This window comes from Stegodyphus dumicola, chromosome X2 (genome assembly GCF_044657685.1).
Source record: "Stegodyphus dumicola isolate Sdum_Otavi_A_Nest chromosome X2, ASM4465768v1".
Taxonomy (NCBI): Eukaryota; Metazoa; Arthropoda; class Arachnida; order Araneae; family Eresidae; genus Stegodyphus; species Stegodyphus dumicola.
The window spans coordinates 191,169,095-191,189,881 of record NC_140781.1 but is presented as its reverse complement, the minus strand read 5'-3'; the positions used below and the strand labels follow the sequence as shown (position 1 = coordinate 191,189,881).

Genomic DNA, 20,787 nt, shown 5'->3' with positions numbered 1-20,787 from the left:
ATAAGTAATATAATAATTATGAACTATGTACATACCATTTGTATTACTGTTTCTAGTTTAACACATTCGCTGCCACTGACGCGCTGGCGCGTCAGCATGGCGCTACCTCCCATGCCGGTGACGCTCTGGGGCGACAATCGAGTATGATAAGTAAACTGCTTTAGTTTTAGTTCGGATTTGGAGGTTGAACGATGAGGTTTTTGTGGCACGTTAGTGAAGCATTATTTTTATATTTTCAGTGCGTGGTTTTTAAATTTTGTGTTTAAATTTTTTTTTTGTGCATTTTTAAAAATGGCGGACAGTACAAGTATTGCAGGACCTTCACAGCCTAAGAAAAGGAAAGTAAGTAAAAAACTGACTGATGCCGAAATATTAGAATCACTAGAAAAGAGTGATCTTTCTGATTATGACAGCGTAGACGATGAAGATTACGGTTGGGATTCTACGAGCGAATCGGAAGGAGATAGTGATGTCGCTGTGGATAACTTAGAAATGTCGGATTCTGACACAGAAGATCAACAATTACCGGTAATCCGACAGGTTGACTGGAAAACAGATTCAAGTTGCATGGTAAGTCATACATTTACAAAATCTGAGTCCTTGCTAATACAGCCAACTGAAAGTACTCCTATCGGATATTTTCGCCTTTTCCTCACTGAAGTATTTCTGGAAAAAATAGTCGAAGAAACAAATCGTTACGCATTAGAAATACAAAATAGCGATAAAACGAAAGAAAAGTCACGAATAACGCTTTGGAAAGATTTAAAAGTGGATGAATTTTTAGTTTTTTTGGGAGCATTCTTGCAAATGGGGACAGTAAGAATGAATAGACTTCAGGACTACTGGAAGAAGGACCCATTATTTCATAATGCAGGCATTGCAAATAGCATTAGCTGAAATCGGTTTTTATTAATTTTATGTGCATTACATTTTGCAAAAAATAGTGAACCTGGAGAACCTCAACCTACAGACAGGTTATATAAAATACGCCCTGTTATCGATTTTTTTAACGAAAGAATGTGCGAGATATATTATCCTAATAGAGAACTTTCTTTGGATGAATCTATGGTTCTCTGGCGAGGTAGATTATTGTTTCGCCAATACATAAAGAATAAAAGACATAAGTACGGTATAAAACTTTATATTTTGAGCACATCAAGTGGAATAGTGCAAAAGATTGCCGTGTATACTGGTTTATTAGATGACTATGGAGGGCAAAACCATACACAAAAAATTGTTTTGCATTTATTGAATGAAAAATTAAATGTCGGTCACCATGTTTTCATGGACAATTATTATAATAGCTTTGACTTGGCCAAGTTACTGTTAGATAAAAAGACACACTGCACAGGCACATTGAGAACCACTCGAAAAAACACTCCAAAGAATGTTCAAACTACTAAATTGCGAAAAGGCGATACTATTGAAAGGTATTGTCAGGGAGTAATAATCGGAAAATGGAAAGATAAGCGTGAAGTGTCTTATATTTCTACGGAATACAAAAATGAAATGGTTGACATTTTAAATAAACGAAATGAAATAAAGCAGAAGCCTCTGCCAATCATCAAATATAATGCGTTTATGTCTGGTGTAGATCGGCAAGATCAAATGCTGTCATATTATCTCTCGGAGAGAAAATCACTACGCTGGTATAAAAAAATTGTTCTTTCATACTATTGAAGTAATGCTAATGAATTCACATGCTCTTTATAATAAATATTCCGGAAAAAAAAATCACTTTACGAGTACCGACTGAACGTTGTAAAATCACTTTTGCCATCAACAGACGAACAAAAGCCGACTCCCAAGAATCTCAGACATACTCTTCAGAAAAGAGAACTTGCACCTGGTAAAACCAAAATACAAAGAAAAAGGTGTACATCTTGTTCCTCTCAAGGCAAACGCACGGACACTACGTATGAGTGCCGTGACTGTCCCGACAAGCCAGGATATTGCTTGAATTGCTGTGAAATATACCATAAGTGATAATATATTTATGCAGTACTGTTCAACACTGACATTTTGTTTGTAATAAGTTTAATTTTTTTTTTTCATTTTCTATTATGTTGTTTATGTATATTATACAATATTTGTTACATTTTATAATCTTACATTTACATTTATACATATTTATGTTTTACTGCTACATTTTATAATTTTTCATAAATTTCACTTCTCTTTATCCAATTAAACGTTTTATTTCTTTTAAACTGTGACTTTATATAACGTGTCAATAATTTCGCAGAAAAATGATGAGACGCGCCAGAGCGTCAGTGGCATACAGATAATAAGTTGAATGTGAGGTGCCACTGACGCTCTAGAGCGTCCGAAATTTTTTTACACTAAACATGAAAATAAAAGGTTTTTCTTTTTTTTTTCTGGCTTTACTATTAAAATATTAGGAACGTTTTTAATCATTAAAACACTTTTTTTAAATTCGGCTTCTGAGGATGGATATATAAATTTTGGTGGCAGCGAATGTGTTAAACACTTAAGACCTATGTACTTAGAAGAACGCTCCAAGACTTAAAAAAATTGAATCACACAAGACATAGAAATTGCTCACAATTAATTTACACATAGGAAAATAATAATGCAGGCAAATTTTTATTGACAATCAATTTTGGGATAAAATCAGAAGCATTCATGTGTATTAATCATGATGCCACTTCAGGCAAATAAGTATTAAAGAAACTTAAAATAATCATATTGGCATAAATATGAAAAATTGCTTTTATCAAAACACTTACATTGCTGCAAAAAATGCACAGATTATGTTGTTTTCCTTTAGCATTATAAAGGGAATATTATTTTTCTAAAAAAGGGCAGTATTTTGTACATATAAATGCATATATTTGTATAAAAGTCACAAACATCCAAAATATTACTTCACATTAAAAAATACAACAAAGTTACCGATCAACAGCTACAATGATACTCTGTGAGCTTGTCTCTCCCATGGATTCTTGTAGCAAGGCTATTCGCTTCTGATCCATTGGAAGACGGCCACGAGCTACTGAAAAATAAGCATTTTGCGTTTTATTTACCTGAAAATTAGCAATTTACTTTACTAATTTTAAACAACTGTACTTACAATCAACAGGATCAAACATCAAGGAGGACCCTTCAGGATGAGAAGCTGAAGTGTTTAAATATTGGGGTTTAACTCCAGTTCCAATTAATTGAGCTAATTCAAGTTGAGATATGCAGCGAAGAATCTAAAATAATGCAAATCTTACAGTTTCAGTTGATAGTTACAATACACCTCATATAAGAAACTGCATACAGTCAATACATCAGAAAATGAGAACAAACCTCTAGCCAAGATTTGCCTAAATAATTTCCATCTGTGTGAGCAATGGTAATAAGTATTTTGATGGTATCAATGTTCTTGGCTTTCATCTCGGTAATTGGAGAATTTGCTGTAAGTAATGTAAATCTTGCAAGGGCCTGAACATATGCATCCCTTTCCAGCTGTAATTAAATTTGCAGAATGAGAAAAATAAATTTATAAACAAGCATTTAAAATGCACAGAAAAAAATTACGCTCACATGCCAAAATAACAGATATATATAGATCCTCCTTCTAAAAATATTATCATCCCCCTTGCAATAATATGCACCCGGAGCATCATAAAACTCAATAATGGCTTCAATGCATACATTAAGCTGCCTCTTTAAATCTTTATGTAAATCTATAAATCATGCCTGCCTTGTTCTGGAAAATGAGAGTTAAGGATGCAGTGTCTAATATTTACAAGCATTCAGCAAGTGGAACTTCGTACCACATTTAAGGATATGTAGTTCTTGAAAATTCATCAAGTCACTGCATGTTTAATGATACTGCTGGTACATTATTTGTTCCCTATGAAAAAGTACAAGCTGCATCCTGCTCAAATGGGTACAAATTTACTTACTGAATGCTAAAAATTTTCATCATGCTATTACAAAGTTAGTTAATAGCAACTACATATCTCATCAACATAAATAGATAAAAAATTAGAAAATATTCCCTGCTGTATGTATTTACTTGCTTCATTTCAGAATGTTTACTATTTTAATGCCAGTAAATAAGGTTGAAATTTTGATGAGATTTTTATTGACATTTTCCTATGAAATCTGCTAGCTGTTCTGACAAAAAATGATTTCTTCCATTTCAAACTTAAGCATTACCCAGCCCAGTGAACAATTCACCACTATTTAATTTATTCACACAGTCCTTCAGGAAGTTCTCCAGATATTAGTGAGCTGCCTTCTATCCAATAACTTGCTGGAGCACTGTTTAACAAAACTCTGTTTGAGGAACTGAATAAACTAAAGCAAAACTTTTGTAATATATATCAGTAAGATGCATTATTATTTAACATCTAATATTTAATTAAGACACAATAACACGCCGAACAAATACTAATTCAGAAGTCAAACAACAAAAATCAGCGTTATATTTTCAAATTTTCACAGTCTGTGAAAATCTAATATTTACCTTAATTATGAAACAAATTCAAGAATAAAATTAACTTCATAAATTTTTTCTAGCAATTAGCATTAAATTATAAAATTTTTTAAAACATTTAAATTTTACATAATAATAATCCCACATATTTTAAATAAGATTTGTGACTTTTTATTTAAATTTTACTAAGAATTAGCTTCATGTTGATTCTTTCTTTCATACCTCATTTTGTCACATATTAACTCAGTTCACAGATTTATGCAACTTTACGCCAAGTGGCATATCCACAATAAGGATTACAATAACTTACCTTAACATGTCTTTTAAGGGTGAGAAGTTGTTACAAGTAATTACCCTTAGCCATAATATATTTACATATCCATTAAAAAGCACTAAGAATCTTTTACAGCAGTTATAATTTATTATATTGATTCTGATGTGAAATTAACATAACTGTATGTTAAAAGCTACAAAATATAAAGCAAACAACAATACATTTATGCAGCTTTTTAATTTGAAAATTTTCTAGATGTTTTAGCTAATTTACATCAGTTTCCTTCTCTTAAGAATCTTTTCTAAGTTTATTCATTTCAATGAACAAATCAACCTTCCCACTGGTTTCTGCGTCATCTCTTAATTTGTATATGTTTTGACAATGCTCCTTTAAGAATATTTTTCTCTCTTTTTCTATAAAATCAATTTCTTCTTCATTTCAGAACCTTCAGATTTAATTAAAGAATTCTCTTTTTCTAAGGAACTGATTGTACTTAAGAATGTGCAGGATGTGTGTAATTTTATTTCTTTAATAATAATATGAGTAGTGAGAATAAATATGAAGTTATATAAGATCAAGGCCGATGCCAGAATCAGTGTGGTAGAATTTGTAGAATTTAGTGAAGCATCGAGCAACATAATTTCGGGAAAAATTTTTAGAATAGAGGGCATGCACTGAGGTATACATCGTGCACTGAGACACTTTTGTATTTGTGTGAATTTTTAATAAATTGTTGGTTTTCAATTTATTTGCTTCCTTTGATTGCTTCAATGTTTATGCCTAGTGGAAAGACATGGAAATAAAGGGAAGATAAACATGTTAAGACTTCTGGGATCATAAGTAAAAAATTCAAATAATTTTGTTTACACTGTTCTTACCAAAATTGTAAGAATAATAAGATATTCATCACACATTTCTTATAAAACAGGTCCATTGTATGTTAATACTATGAAAACACTTTTCATTTAATCATGTTATTCTGGAAATAGTAAGTTTATAAATCTTGCCTTGAAACCTTCTGAGGTGAAAGGTCTAAATTCAGAAAGCAAAGTTATTCCACTCAACTCTGTAACAGCAAAAATTGTAAAGATATTTGGGATGGGGGAATCGGGAAAGAAAAGAATAAAATTAACTTTCAAAAGAAAACTGATACACATTTAAATATTCTGAAATAATTACACAAGAAAAATGTCTTTAACATGAAAAAATATAAAAGAAGAAAAATGAAATCAATTTTTAAATAATTACAACAGTGTTTTTGGTTTTTTTCAAGATGTGTTTAGGAAATTGCTTTATAGCATTCATTATCTTGCTTATCTTTCAGAATCAAACTATTCTTAAGTCACCAAAATGTAAAGTAAATATGGCAAGAAAAAATATGTTTTATCTTAATGTTATTTTTTAAATATAATTTTAATATATTATCATTATTTTTATGATCTTTACCAATATTATGTTTGTAAAAAAAAACTTTAAAAGATTCACAAATCTCCGAATAAAATTTTTTCTATACAAGCTAATCTTGAATCACCAAAATGTTCATAGTTGCTAAATTTAGCATTGCGTAGTAAAAGAACTCGTATTCCAAAACAGGAAAAATCGTTTTTGATGTAATATTTTATGAACTTTTCATTCACAAAAAAGCAATTATTTCAAAATGTTTGTGTTTCAATCAAGGCAGGCCTTCATGACTAAATCTCAAGTATCCACCCTTTATATTACAAAGTAGGATTAAAATATTAACCCATCAAATACATACAATGGTTCCCAAAAGTGTTCGTATACTTATGAATTTAATTGAAATAGGGCTCTATTCATTAATTAAAAGTAAACTTTCTGAATGAGATTTTAATAATAAGGATCTATCATCTATTTGTAACAAAATTACATGAAATATTTTTTAAATATAGCAAAACTTTATTTTAAAGAAATTAATAATAAAAACGTGACAAATATATTATCTTACAAAAGTCTTCGTATACTGAAATATTTTTGGATAAAATCAAAATTAGGATTATCATTTGCCACTTTTTTTAAATTTTTGCATTGTGGTGGCATTTAAAAATCGTTTGCTTTAATTTTTTATTGGTTACTTCATAATATTCTATTTATTATTGAAAAATGGGTTGCAGTCGTGAAGAAATTACAAACAGCATTCTAAAATTGATAATTTTTCACCATAGTAGTGATAAATCAATTCGAAATATTGGTAAATTAGTTAATTAATTATATTCTACATTGCAGTATGTGATAAAACACTTTAAAGAAGAAAATCAGATTGAAAACAAGGTAAGAAAAGGTCGACCCAGAAAGTTAACTAAACGTGATGAGAGATTTATTATTAGAAAATTTGTGAAAAACCCACGTTTAAGTGATGTAAAAGTTTCTGCAGAATTTAATGAAAAGTTTTCTACTTCAATTTCACCTGAAACTGTTCGGCGAGTTCTCAGAGAAGCTGGATTACACAGGCGTTCTGCCCGTAAAAAATGTTTTCTTAGTGAGAAAAACAGAAAGCTTATGCTTTCATTCGCAAAATCAATGATAAATACACCCGAAATGTACTGAATAATGTCATATTTGCTGACAAAAGCAAATTTAATATTTTTGGCTCCGATGGTCAAATAACTGTATGGAGAAGAAAAAATTAAGAACTTCATTCTAAGAACTTAGTTCTGGAACAGTTAAGCTTAGCGGTGGAGGTGTTCTTGTGTGAGGGTGCATGGCAGCATCTGGGCTAGGTAATTTGGTGTTTCTTGATGGCATAATGAATCATTCCCTTTATTTAAATATTTTAAAAGACAATTTAAAATTATCAGCCCAAAATTTGGGTATTGGAAACAACTTTATTTTTAATCATGATAACGATCCTAAGCATATGGCTCTCGACGTTCGCCTGTGGTGTCTCTATAATTGTCCACAGGTTTTGAAAACACGACCTCAATTGCCAGATTTAAACCCCATAGAACACATTTAGAAAGAACTGAAGTACAAAAACATGACATCAAAACGAAAAGTGAACTAAAACAGTCATGATGGAAGAATGGATGAACATTGATACAGAAATTACAAAAAAACTATTAAAAACTGTTCCCAGACGTTTAAAAGCTGTTGTGGATGCTAAAGGATTTCCTACTAAATACTAATTTAATGAAAAATGAAAATATTTACTAATATGTCAAGATTTTTTTGAAGTGTAAGAAGACTTTTGTGAGATAAATTGTTTGCCATTTTTTGATTAATTTCTTAAAAATAAAGTTTCGCTATATTTAAAAAATATTTCATGTAATTTTGTCATGAATAGATTATAGATCTTATTATTAAAAACTCATTCAGAAAGTTTACTTTTAATTAATGGATAGAGCCCTATTTTAATGAAAATTGTAAGTGTACGAACACTTTTGGGAGCCACTGTATTTGTCAATATATTGCCAAAAATATTCCTCCAAAATATCAATTCACACTTCAAAATGGCGGTTGTAACAAAACAATGTCAGATGAACAAGCTTAAGGACCATTTGGCCATCTGAACTGAAATTAAGGACACTTACGGACCAAGAATCATTTCTGAGAAAAACCTAAGGACTGTATGAACCCTGATATTTAGATATTTCCCTTTAGAATGAGACATCAATTAGTCTTGCTTCACTTCTATACACAATGGGAGATAACCCTTGCATACTTAGCCCAATAAACTTTCTTACATTTGTTTTTGTAGTGCCTGCTGAATGCACTGAGGACACGAACGCAATTGCGAAAACAGCGAGAGGGGAAAAAATCAAAGTACAAAACATCATGGAAGACAGAAAAAAAGCAAGGAGAAAAAGAAGTTCTGAAATATTCCAGTCAAAAACAAAGCTGTTAAAAACTCTGCAATTTTAAAACAGCATTGTAGAAAATATTATGGTAAAAAATAAAGCATCTACAAACCATAACATGAACCATAGCTGATAACAAATTTTAAATGCATGTTTGCACTATTTATCCAGTTTTCATAAAAGATATTACTACTCCTCCCACTTTATAAAAGAGATTAAACAATGGCCTTAAATAGTTAAATATGTTAATAATAAGATGACCTTTAATAGTTAAATAATGATCTTTTAACAGTTTAAAATTCCATTAATTGCTATATGTAGCACTAATTTTCTATTCATTTCCACTTTTTGAATGCTTAGGTTTCTTCTTGCTTTTTCTATATAAATTTATTAGTTAAATCGAAAATACAAATTATAGAGAAATAACACATAACTAAAAATAAAATACATATTCCTCATTCCCTCTTGCACACACACAAATCATTATCTGAAAATGCATTTAAAATTTTTTAAGTCTAAAAACATGTGTTTGATGCAATTATAATGCAATGAATGATCTGTGCTGTCTTTATTTATTTATTTATTTTTTTACCATGATATTGTGTTTGAAAGTGTTTTAAAACTGCTAAGTTTCTTAACCATTTTATTTTCTAAGGTGATGTTTTAGAACTCAGAAGTTTTCTTCTTGTTTCCCCCTCCCATGATGTTTTGTATGATGATCCTGCATTTGCAAAGGGCATGCTGCTGAACAATAAAATTTTAAAAAATTATCTTAATGAATGGGAGTTAGCATTACATGTGTTTTAAAAACAGCTGCATTATCTGCATACTTGTCGAATACTACACAGCAAACAAAATAATGAAATGTGCATCATAAAAGTTAAAAATTCACCAGTTTGAGGAATAAAGTGGAAATTTTTATAAATTTTTTTGGGAAATTTTTATAAATTTTTTATAAATTAAAATTTGGGGAAAATTAGACTTGAAGAAGAAAATTTCTCTTCATTCAAAAAGCTCACACATTCAAATACCAGATTTTTTGTGTTCTACTTAAGGTATATTTTAAGTTCACAAAACACTTAACCTGATTTCACATTTTTCAATGCATACTCCGTTCCCTTAGCAAAAAGCCTTTTTACTATGGTGCACTAGCTGACGATGCTTCTTTATTAAAAATAACTCAGAAATCGCTATTTCGTTTCTGTGGCTCTTTTGAACTGCAATTTACATCATTTCAAACAATAGGAAATATCCATGAACAACTTTGTTTACTTTTTTATCTCTTATTTAGCAATTTTAAGTAATTTTATCTGTTTGTGATATCAGCAGACAGATCAAAATCTTTTTCGACAGATCAGAATTTCATTTCATCACCAAGTGGCAAACTGCCACTTGGCAATGAAATGAAACTAATGGCTTAATGAAATTTTGATTGATTGTCCTAATGAAATTTTTATACGTTTTCAGATGATTTAAAACTTACTTTTATTACTGATCTTTTACAAAACTTGCCAAGTATTTTGATTCGTTGATTTAAATGAAGATCTCTTCTAGATTGTTCAAATTTTTTTGTGCCTTAAAATAAATACTATTCATAAAATAATGTTACGAAATTTATTCTTAGTCTAAAGAACTTATTTTATCACTATCAAAGAAATGAAAAGATCGAAACAAAAAATTTCTGTAACATCATAAACTACAAAATTGCTCTTATTTTTATATTTACAGCAAATTCCTCTTCAGAAAATGTTCTGTTATTTTTAATATGTTTTTTCAGAGGTAATTCAAAAGTTATAAACGTATTTTGAATTTTAGCCTTTAAAAGCATCTGTTTCATTTTCAGCTCTGCATCAAATTTCTAAAAAAGATATTTAGTTTTTCAGATAGAACACCCTTTCATATGAAAATATGAATGTTCAGAAATAAGGATTAGCCAGACTTAAATTTATGGTATAAACCAGAAAATCTGCCTCTAGTGTACTAAGAAACAGTAATGTACTGCAGTAAGTCTACTTGCAAATATGGAATATTCTTCCCTTGTTGTGACAGCATGTAATTCACCTCTCTCACACATTCTGAAAGGAAGAGAGAAATGCCATGTTTTGTTGGTGGATGCTTAATTCAACAACATGCACATTTTACAGTGCAGTATGGGCAGAAAGAAAGAGGATGTGGCAGTGACCAACTAGCTTCCTTTTGTTTTTCTAATGCTAAAACATATGTATCACTGCATAGCTACAGATAGAATGCAGATAATAAGGATATTACTGTATTAACGTGCCAAAAAGGAATAATTTTTTTTTGAGAGACTTTTTTCCCAGACATCCGTTATCTTTTGAATACAGTAGAACGGCACTTAAATCACTAGTGAAACAGTTTATAATTATGTACTTTGCCAATTTCAATTCATGAATGCAACATGTATAGAATGTTTACCATTTGAAGAGTTGCTATGAAACCAATCACAGTTAACAAGGCATGCATGATGATGCTTCTGTTACTCTGGCACACAAGCAAAATTTTTTTCTATATTAGTAGTCCATTAAAACTTACCGTCATATGAAAAATACATGTAATTCTAATTGCACATCTTATACCCTCCAAACATAAGTTAGCTATTTCAGAATCCTCGCAATCATTTAGCGTACGACTGAATGCCGCCAAAAATGGAGACCATGATAACTTAAACATTGGACGCACGTGTTCCAAATGTTTTGCACATGTAAAAGGAGCTTGTACATGACTAACACTTTCCATCAGAGCTTTTGCGGTTTGAGCCATTTGTTCCATTTCCACATTGTATAACAGGCGACGCTTCTTTTCACTGCCATATGCTGCAATTGAATACAAAAGTAGGAGATATTACATGAAATCTATGATTCTATAAACATACATTTAAAATTTTATGAATTCTGAGTTTTATAATTACTAGAGTCAAACCAGTAAAACACATATCAGAAACTTTCTTTAATACTTTATTTTATAAAGACTAGTTTATGAGGTCATCAACTTCTGCTCATAAAGCTGATTCTCTCTCTAAAAATAACTCAATTTTGTTAAATTATATTTGAAATACCAAAGTTCTAGCTAAGAAAAAGATTTCCATGGAAATATCAGACTTATATTAAAATACCTGTGTTTAAAACTGATAACTTCTCTTTTAGACTATCAAGTTCTAGTAAATAAATGTGTTATACTACAAACCTTCTTTTCCACTAAATTTTGTTCCTGTTGATTTCATTTTTATTTCATTCCCTGCAATTTCATCATATATTGCAGACAGATATTCCTCTGGCAGATCTTTTGATTCATTAATACCACGATTCATTTTAATATATTCTTCTTTAGTCATTTTGTTTTTTACCTGCAATACATTATAATAGAAAAACAAAAGAATAAATTTTATAAATTAAAGCATAAAACTAGCACTTATATACATAAATTATTTTTCCATCTGCATATGATGCTCATACGCCCCTTAAAGATTGCTTTAATTTATGCACATATAAAGTAAACATCTCCTTTTTCTGGTCTAACAAACTCCCTTTATAAACAAAACTACATTATAATAACAAAAATCAAATGCATATTACCAAATTAAAAACCAAAGAACTTGAATGCCAACTATTTAACAGTGTATCATTCCTTTATCACACAGCAACTTTGTAAAATTTTGTTCTCATTTAATTACATAGCTTATTTATCCATATTCTGTGACAGTAATATTTCATTTTGCAGGATGCTTTTTACTTTCTTACCTTTGGTTCTGCCTTATTTCACAACATGCAGATTTTCAGTTACAGCCCATACTATTTTGTATAGGAATCAGGCAAAATATTTGAGGTCTATTCTCTCAAATGATTCTTCAGGTATGCACTCCATAGACCTGACTGAACCGATATCTATAGAAATCGACAGTTACAGCATAAAAAAAATTATAATCTGTTTCTGTAAATTTTAATTCAATGCTGAAAGTGTACTAGTCTGCCTAACTCCTCTGCTTAAGTTCATCCTAGAAAATTTGAACCACAATCTTTTCCAACAGAAATAATGATAAGTATTTTCTCTAATTTGTTAAAGAAATTTTTGTTTTCAGTTTTATAGTTCTCTCCCACCATATTTCATTATGTATGCACGCAATTCCATAAAAAATTTAATTTCAAATTCATAGCACCAATTTTGCTTAAATATCTTCTAGAGACATTAGGATATTTTAATGCAGGAGATATGAAAAATGAGCAATGCCCTCACTGGGACTTGATCTTCGGACCTCTTGAATATGCACCAAGTATGCTGACCACTACACCACGAATGCATGCTAAGAAGATGGGAGACATACCTTATATACTCCCCCCTTTGACTGGTGATTAGGGAACCCAAACACCAAATCCTGGTAAAGAATCATCATCCACCACTTTTTTTACTTTGGGTGCCACTGAAGAGACATTAGGTTATTTTAAGCAGGATAGATGAAAAATGAGCAATGCCCTCGCTGGGACTCGAACCATGGACCTCTCGAATACGTGCCGAGTGTGCTGACCACTACACAAAGTTATGCAAAGAAGGTGAGAGAAATACTTTATAATCTCATTCACACTCGTAAATTTTAATATCAGAAAATCTCATTCTCTAGTTGCCATTTCAGCATAATCTTTAGTTGGAAACCTCTACGTTAATTTTACTATAACTTCCTCTTAGATACTGGAAAGAACACACAGTGGAAGTTCATATTTCAGAAGAAGGCAGACTTTACAGATTAGTGACAGATTTATACCCTCCTACGAAATACACGATTCTTAAACTGTTAATCGTAATACAAGTAATATAAACTTTATTAACTATAATTGCTTTATTCAAATTTTTAAAAAGCAAAGTTAAATCAAACAATTAAATTACAAAATTTTTTGCTTTTAAAATGCATTTCATAAACTGCTTAATAATCTCTTACAGAGCAGCTTCATAACTTAACAAAGAATGATCATTTTTTATTGCCCTAATGAAAATATAACATATATACAAATGATCTATGTCTGGTGAGTTAATCAATTAATTATAAAAGCAATGTAAAATATTTGTGAAAAACTATCAGATAAAAAAGCTCATTTTATTTTTGAAAATTTCCATAACAAAGAAATGCAATCCTGAATGTAATATTTAATAGCAAAATTTTTTTTACAATTTGATATAAAAGAACACACAATTAGGGAAGTATAACACATTTATAAATGCATCTTTCTTTTCTTTGCTAATAAATAATAATGTAATAACATCAGTTCTGAAACTACAGATGGTGGATATTTATATATAGATCTACACCTTATACAAGCCACTTTCACAAGCTGTATTTACTGCTACCTCTTTTCCCTTGAGGTAAAAAAATCACATACATTGTTTTTAAGACTGTAAGTTTTTTTGATATAATACACAACACATAGAAAGGTCTGAATTTTTAGTTGCTTATGCATCATGAATAAAAGTTTCAGTATGACAGCATTTACACATTTTACAAACACAAATATATAGTTTTGTTAAATGCTTAAATATAATTTCAAATAAACATATACATTTAAAAGAAGGCTTTTAACTAAAATTTTATTTATAAAATGAATACTTAATATTTTAGGCACTGCACTTAGCATACTCTTAAATTAGAATGCAATTTCTATACAAATATAAACAATGTTTATTTTTAGTAATAAATATGACTATTTGATTGGGGAAAAAATGAATTTCTGATTTTTGCATTCAAAAGTGAAAGTGTTTAAGGCAGGAGGTGAACTAAAATAAACAAAGCTGTGAGTCATATACAGTCAAAAGTCTTTAATCCGAACTCGTCGGGACTTCGGTGATTCCGAAGTATAGATTTTTCCCAATTATAGATCATCAGTTTAAATCTGGTACGATGGCATGCAGAAATTATAAAATTAAAAATATGAAACCGTAATTTATAAAATAATGAGCAATTATGATCTAAAGGGTATCAAAATTTACAAAAAAAAAGCTTAATATTTATTTGTTTACTTTATTAAACATTTCTTTCAACGCGCGCATGCGTAAAGTATACATTATGCATAGCCGAAATTAGAAAATTGCAACCAGAAAACTATTTGATTTGTAATTCAGAAGTCAAACAACAAAAATCAGCGTTAATTTACAAAATTGTTGTTTGACTTCTGAATTAGTATTTATTCGGCGTGTTATTGTGTCTTAATTATTTGATTTGTATTCGTGATATTTATAATGACGAGGAATTTGATTTAAATCATATCAAAGACGAAGTACATCGAGATGAAATACTACATTTAATAAGGAATTATAAGCCGAATAAAATAAAAACATCTGCCCTGAAGATAACGATAGTGTTGACAGATCAACTTCCAGTTTATTGCGCGCCGCCAAGTTCCCCCTTCCCCCCGCGCAGAGCAGCGTGAAATAAACAGATTTCCGAACGGTTAGATAAACACAGGATATGCCTTTATCCATTTTTTGGAGCAATTCCACTTTTTGTTTGATGGACATCGAAACATACTTTCGTTTTCGTAGATCCTTTGGGAGCTCCAGCATCGGAAATTCTATTTGACATAATCAAAAGTTCAAGTTTACTTTTATAAAATTGCTCTTACAGTCAGCAAAAAATAATAAGCCAGATCCAATTCGAAGATTAAGGAACAACGCAATCATCAACATTAACTGAAATAGACAATTAGATAATTTTAGCTTATACCATCCGTTATACATTAAACGCGCAGCGAAAACGTATTCTGCGCTTGTGCACACGCAAATGCGCAGTCGTAAAGGTCTTACGCGGACGCTTAAACGCCTGTGCGCATGCGTCAACGTGGCGCATGCGCAGAAAGTATTTAGCTTTGAGGTCCGGATTATAGATCATTCCGGATTATGGGTGTCCGAATTAACGACTTTTGACTGTATACTGAAATAAATAGAATGGTACAGCTTTTGCGTTATTGCAAAGTAATAAACAATAAACATACGCATATATTAAAAAGCAAAGAAGCTTAACGTTGAACTGGGAACTAAATACAAATCTTCCTAAAAAAAGCAAACGAATTACTTTGGTACAACACCAACAGTAAAGTGACTCTAAAATTTAACATGCAATTACTGACTACATACTAGTTGAAAGAATAAGGTGTTTTGATAAAAAGAACACAGCTGAAAAGCTATGGAATTTCATAATTATGAATAAATAATAAGAGGTACTTGCCTGAGGACTGTGCAAATCAGTTGTTAGCATAATGATTGAATAAGCAAGAACATATGCAGTATCTGCACTTGCAAAGAGTCCATTGCTGAAAAAAAGTAGCCTCATTAAACAGGCTAACAATTTCAGAACGTTATTAGGCTACATAGTCAAATAAATCGAACACAAATGTAAATTAGAAATATATTTATAGACAACTGAAGAAAAGACTTGAACACAAATGTAAATTAGAAATATATTTATAGACAACTGAAGAAAAGACTTGAATGCAATCACTAAGCATATATACAGGAAATGACGGATTTAAATGTAGACTCTGCAGTTTGGTAAAATCTGCAGTTTGATCATATATAAGTTTCCAAATAAAGTATTAATGAATTTATCACAGATTCGAACACTTACTTTGGATTTGTTTCACAGTAGCGAGCAGCAAACTTCTCCATTAAACGATCAATTTTCTGAGCTTCTCCAGGTAAGCGAAATCCTTCAAGGAAGCGCCGTAAAGCTGAGACAAAATCAATTCCAGCAAAATTCATTTGATCAACATAACAGCACATCACTTCCCTATTTAATCTATAAAAACAGAAACATATGGATGAAAAAAACTGATACAAAATCAATTCCAGTAAAATTCAATTGATCAACATAGCAGCACATCATTTCCCTATTTAATCTACAGAAACTGAAACACAATAAACACCATAAGTACAAATGAAATTGAAATTTTTTAAGATTAAAAAAATTCTGCTGCATTTAAAACCCGGCCTTTATTTTCAAAACTATTGGTTGTAGACATGTATCTCAAAAAGTTTAAAATTATGCAAATATTCCTGTTTGGGTATTTTTAATTGAAAAAATTGTACAAATTATGAAATCTAACATTTTACACATTGCTTTGGGCCCTACATATGCATTTAGGAAAGTTAAATCAACTTTTTGTAATTTGATTATCTGCATTTCCCTTTGAAAAGTTGCCAATTAATTTTTTGCCAAGCTGATATGCGAAAGGCAACAGCTATTTTTAAAAGAATTTTGAACTAAGAATTCCATTTAGCATTTGTATTTTAAACAAACAAAATTTTTTAAATTGAAAAATATGAAAATATAAATTATAGTACTCGTCCATTTAAATTGTTTTTTCTACAACCAACGGCTGCAAAAGTAAAGGTCATGTAAGGACTTTAGTGTACACAGCATGTATTAAAGATATAAAAATTAAGGAATGGTTTAAAATTGTTATATTAAAATTTCAAGAAAATTTTATTGAAATAAAGAAACACAAAAAGAACACAATGTTTTGCTTACTTATTATTCTCTCCAAGAAAATCTCCAACCAGTGTCTATAAATGAAAATTTATTGTTTATTTATCAATTAGTATTAAAAAAACAGTAATGATAACTTGTAATGACATTTCAATGCAACAGCTTCTAATATCAAAACAGTAAAATAAAATAAAAATACTAAACAAAGAAAAATTGCAATAACCACTCACCTTGTCTAACCGTTCTTCAGAATGCAGATATTCAGCTATATCCCATGGTGTAAAACCTAATATTCCATGCTCCTGTAAGTACGCTATACCTTTTTCTGGCTTGCGGTTAAATCTACAAACAATTCTTAAATTCAAAATAATTTCTTAAGTAATTAAAAATCACAAAAATATTTTCTTGCAAGAAGAGGATTTACTTCCAGAGAAGATTCAAAAGGACTTTCAGAAATGGTAGTTAATTGAAATAATTATCTAATTTAAAAGATCAACAGATGTACAGTGGTGGCCAAAATTGTGGACACTTTTGGAAATTTTTGTGTTTTTGAACTTTGTATGCTTATAGAAAACGTTACGTTTCACAAAATGCAAACTTGTATATATCATTTTAAAGAGAATTTATTACTGAATTCAATATAAAACACAAATTGAATTATTTGCAATAAAAAAAGTTAAACGATAATAGTTATCGATATACATTAGATAGTGATGATTGCAGTGAGTTATCGGTACTTAGTGTACCCTTTATTTTTGATTACAGCTTCACATCGACGTTTCACTAAGCTGACAAGAGTTTTAAGCTCTTTTTTCGTTATTACATGATGCCAGGAAACAATTATAGCCTAAATTAGTTCCCTTTTATTTGATGCGCGCCTCATTCGGTCAAGAGTTTTCAAACGGTGCCACAAATTTTCGATAGGATTGAGGTCAGGACTGTTTCCTGGCCATGAAAATAATTTAATGCTCTTTGTACGAAACCACTCCTTCGATATTTTGGCCGTGTGGAAAAGAGCAGAATCCTGCTGAAAAATAAACAAAGCATTGATTGAAAAGAGATCTCTGATGGAAGGTAGAAATTTTGGTTCTAGAACAGTGTCAATGTATTTTCTGGCATTCAGTGTCCCACCGATGACATGAAGGCGACCAATACCATCTGCTGACATGCATGACCAAATCATAACACTAACTGGGTTCTTCACAGTTGCTTGAATGCAGTCAGGATGTAGCTCTTCTCCTATTCTACGGCTTACATATTTTCGCCCATCACTATCGAATAACGATATCTTAGTTTCATCACTCCATATAACTTGTGACCACTGATCATCTGTCCAATTAATGTGTTCCTTTGCCCACTGTAGTCTTTTTTTTCGTTGCTGAAAATTAAGATAAGGCTTTTTTCGTGAAATTCTACCTCTCAGTCCAACATCTGTTAATCGTCTTCTGATTGTTCTTGAACTGACAGAAATACCAGCATCATTCAGATCACTTCTGATGGCAGCTGATGACATTTTTCTATCTTGGAGACAAAGTCTTTTTATTCTTCTGTCATCAATAGATGTGGTGCACCTTTTTCGGCCTTTTCCTTTATTGTTTTTTATTGAATTTGTCTCCTGATATCGTAAACAAAACTTTCGGACTCCAGATGTAGTCACTGAACCACCCACATGTCTTGCAATTTCAGCTTAGGAAAGACCACTTTCTCGTAACACAATAATATTACATTTCTTTCTAGGTGTCCAATCTACTCTTTTATTTGATGTCATTGCTTCTTGACTAAATATGAAAAATTTTTACAGAAATTCCTACTTCTAATTGCAGTGTATAAGAAACACGTCCTCCTTCTACAGAACAAAGCAAAATGATGAATTGTTTCAAGTGTAAACATGATGTCAGCTTCTACTGGCACTTACTAACATTTGATTGGTTCTCAGAACAAGAACAGTTATTGGCCAGGAAAGCTAGACATTACAAACCACTTCATAACTGTGTTTTTCATTTATATTAAAGTACATATAACTTTTTTTTTTTTGTATTGCAAATAATTGAATTTTGTGTTTTGTATTGAATTCAGTAATAAATTCTCTTTAAAATGATATATACAAGTTTGCATTTTGTGAAACATAACATTTTCTATAAGCATATAAAGTTCAAAAACATAAAAATTTCCAAAAGTGTCCACAATTTTGGCCACCACTGTATAGGTTATACAGGGTTGCCACTCAAACAGGAGAATGAAATTTCCTGACTTTTCCAGGTGTGTTTCAAGAAAATTCCAGTCTATCCGCATAATGTACGTTGGCTGTGCTAAGAGGTAAATTAATTATGGTATTACTTGTATTGTGTAGCAAATTCACTTAATTATTTAATAAATCCCAGAGGACATTTATTCTTAATTATTCTTGGTATACTTTGTTTGATAATTTTGTTTAGTTTTCCACTTAAGAAACTTAATAAAATTTAAGATATATATATTGGATAACAAATGTATGTTTTATTTAATTATTACTCATGATCATCACCAGTTCAACACGAGGCTAATCCGGTCCTTATAAATCACAACACAATGCTAAATAGTTAGGTTAGATTTTAGGTAAATTTAATTTACGTGAGGTATGTTGTTAAAAGGCACCTTAACACTTGAAAACACAAATATAATTATAATAGTTGTTGTTTTCTCCACTGAAGATTGAAATTAGAATCTTCCCAATCTGGAATAAAATAAGGCTTTTTTTTCGCAGACATTCTGCAGCTAAACGAAAGAAAGAAATCGATTTTAATAAATTGAAGTATTTTATATTTATTTCGCAGCATACATAAGGAAACAATATGTGCATTAAATTTCGTGATGGTATGTCATCATACTGCTATAATTAATTTCAGGATTATGCCAGAGAAAATTTCCTGAAATTTGGAAATATTATTTACTAATAAATAAATTTAGAGGGAAGAAGCAACATTAAATTATATGAATAACATACAAATAATTACTTAAAAATTGAATTAGAATAATCAACGATATTTTAGCGAATATAGTTATATTACATGGTTATCCTAGATGATTGATTACTATTTTTTTATTTTACTGCCAAAATGACAAGGTATTTATTAAAAAGAAAAGAAACGGAAAAAAAGATTTTGCGGTAAAATCCTAGTAGACGATACGGCCTTCGCATGATTTTGAAAATTGTCGCCAAGAACAAAATGACCCCTTTACTGCTCATCATCATGTCGCCAAATCCCACTGTACCATACATGGAGATTATTCTCACCAAAGAAAGTGTATGTAAAAAGCGGAGGGAAAATTTGCCAAGGGATTTGACGACGGAACGGCCACAATTTCCCTCTCCGCGATGTGTACAGGAAATTGAGAAACACGTGTTAAGAAGAAACGCTTTTTGACAAAAAGAAAACTACGAAAATCCGTTTTTAAATTATTGCGAAAAATCCAAGAAGAAACGTTTTATCAAAGGACGTTTCTTCTTGGATTTTTCGCAATAATTTTAAAAACAGATTTTCGTAGTTTTTTTTTTCCCCCTGAAAATAACTAATCCATGAATTAATTTACTTGCGCCAAAAAATATTTTCTTTCCCTTTAGAGTTTAACCACTTGCGCTAAGACTAAACTTCACGGTTGTGGTGCCGTGCGCTACAATATAACAAGCGGTAAAGTGTCTCATTTACGCCGCTCCGCATCTGCGAGTGCAATCCAGAGCTGTAACTCGAGAAATAAACAGTTAGGCGACGTGTGCACCACG

The 20,787-nt window shown here is 30.7% G+C and overlaps 1 protein-coding gene across 3 annotated transcripts in view; it reads right to left on the bottom strand.

Annotated features, from left to right (window-relative positions):
• The window catches only part of Sec71 (ADP ribosylation factor guanine nucleotide exchange factor Sec71), a 142,900-nt gene that overhangs the window by 51,142 nt on the left and 70,971 nt on the right, over positions 1-20,787 (bottom strand). For 2 of the 3 annotated variants that reach the window (XM_085809346.1, XM_035353086.2), the window contains exons 13-21: positions 17,258-17,369; positions 17,070-17,104; positions 16,167-16,337; positions 15,768-15,852; positions 11,747-11,906; positions 11,096-11,376; positions 3,316-3,474; positions 3,095-3,218; positions 2,917-3,016 (exon numbers count right to left, since the gene is read on the bottom strand). In XM_085809346.1, the coding sequence (XP_085665472.1) occupies positions 2,917-3,016; positions 3,095-3,218; positions 3,316-3,474; positions 11,096-11,376; positions 11,747-11,906; positions 15,768-15,852; positions 16,167-16,337; positions 17,070-17,104; positions 17,258-17,369 (1,227 nt within the window). The remainder of the gene's footprint in view (positions 1-2,916; positions 3,017-3,094; positions 3,219-3,315; positions 3,475-11,095; positions 11,377-11,746; positions 11,907-15,767; positions 15,853-16,166; positions 16,338-17,069; positions 17,105-17,257; positions 17,370-20,787) is intronic. The other variant, XM_035353087.2, reaches the window with a different exon arrangement.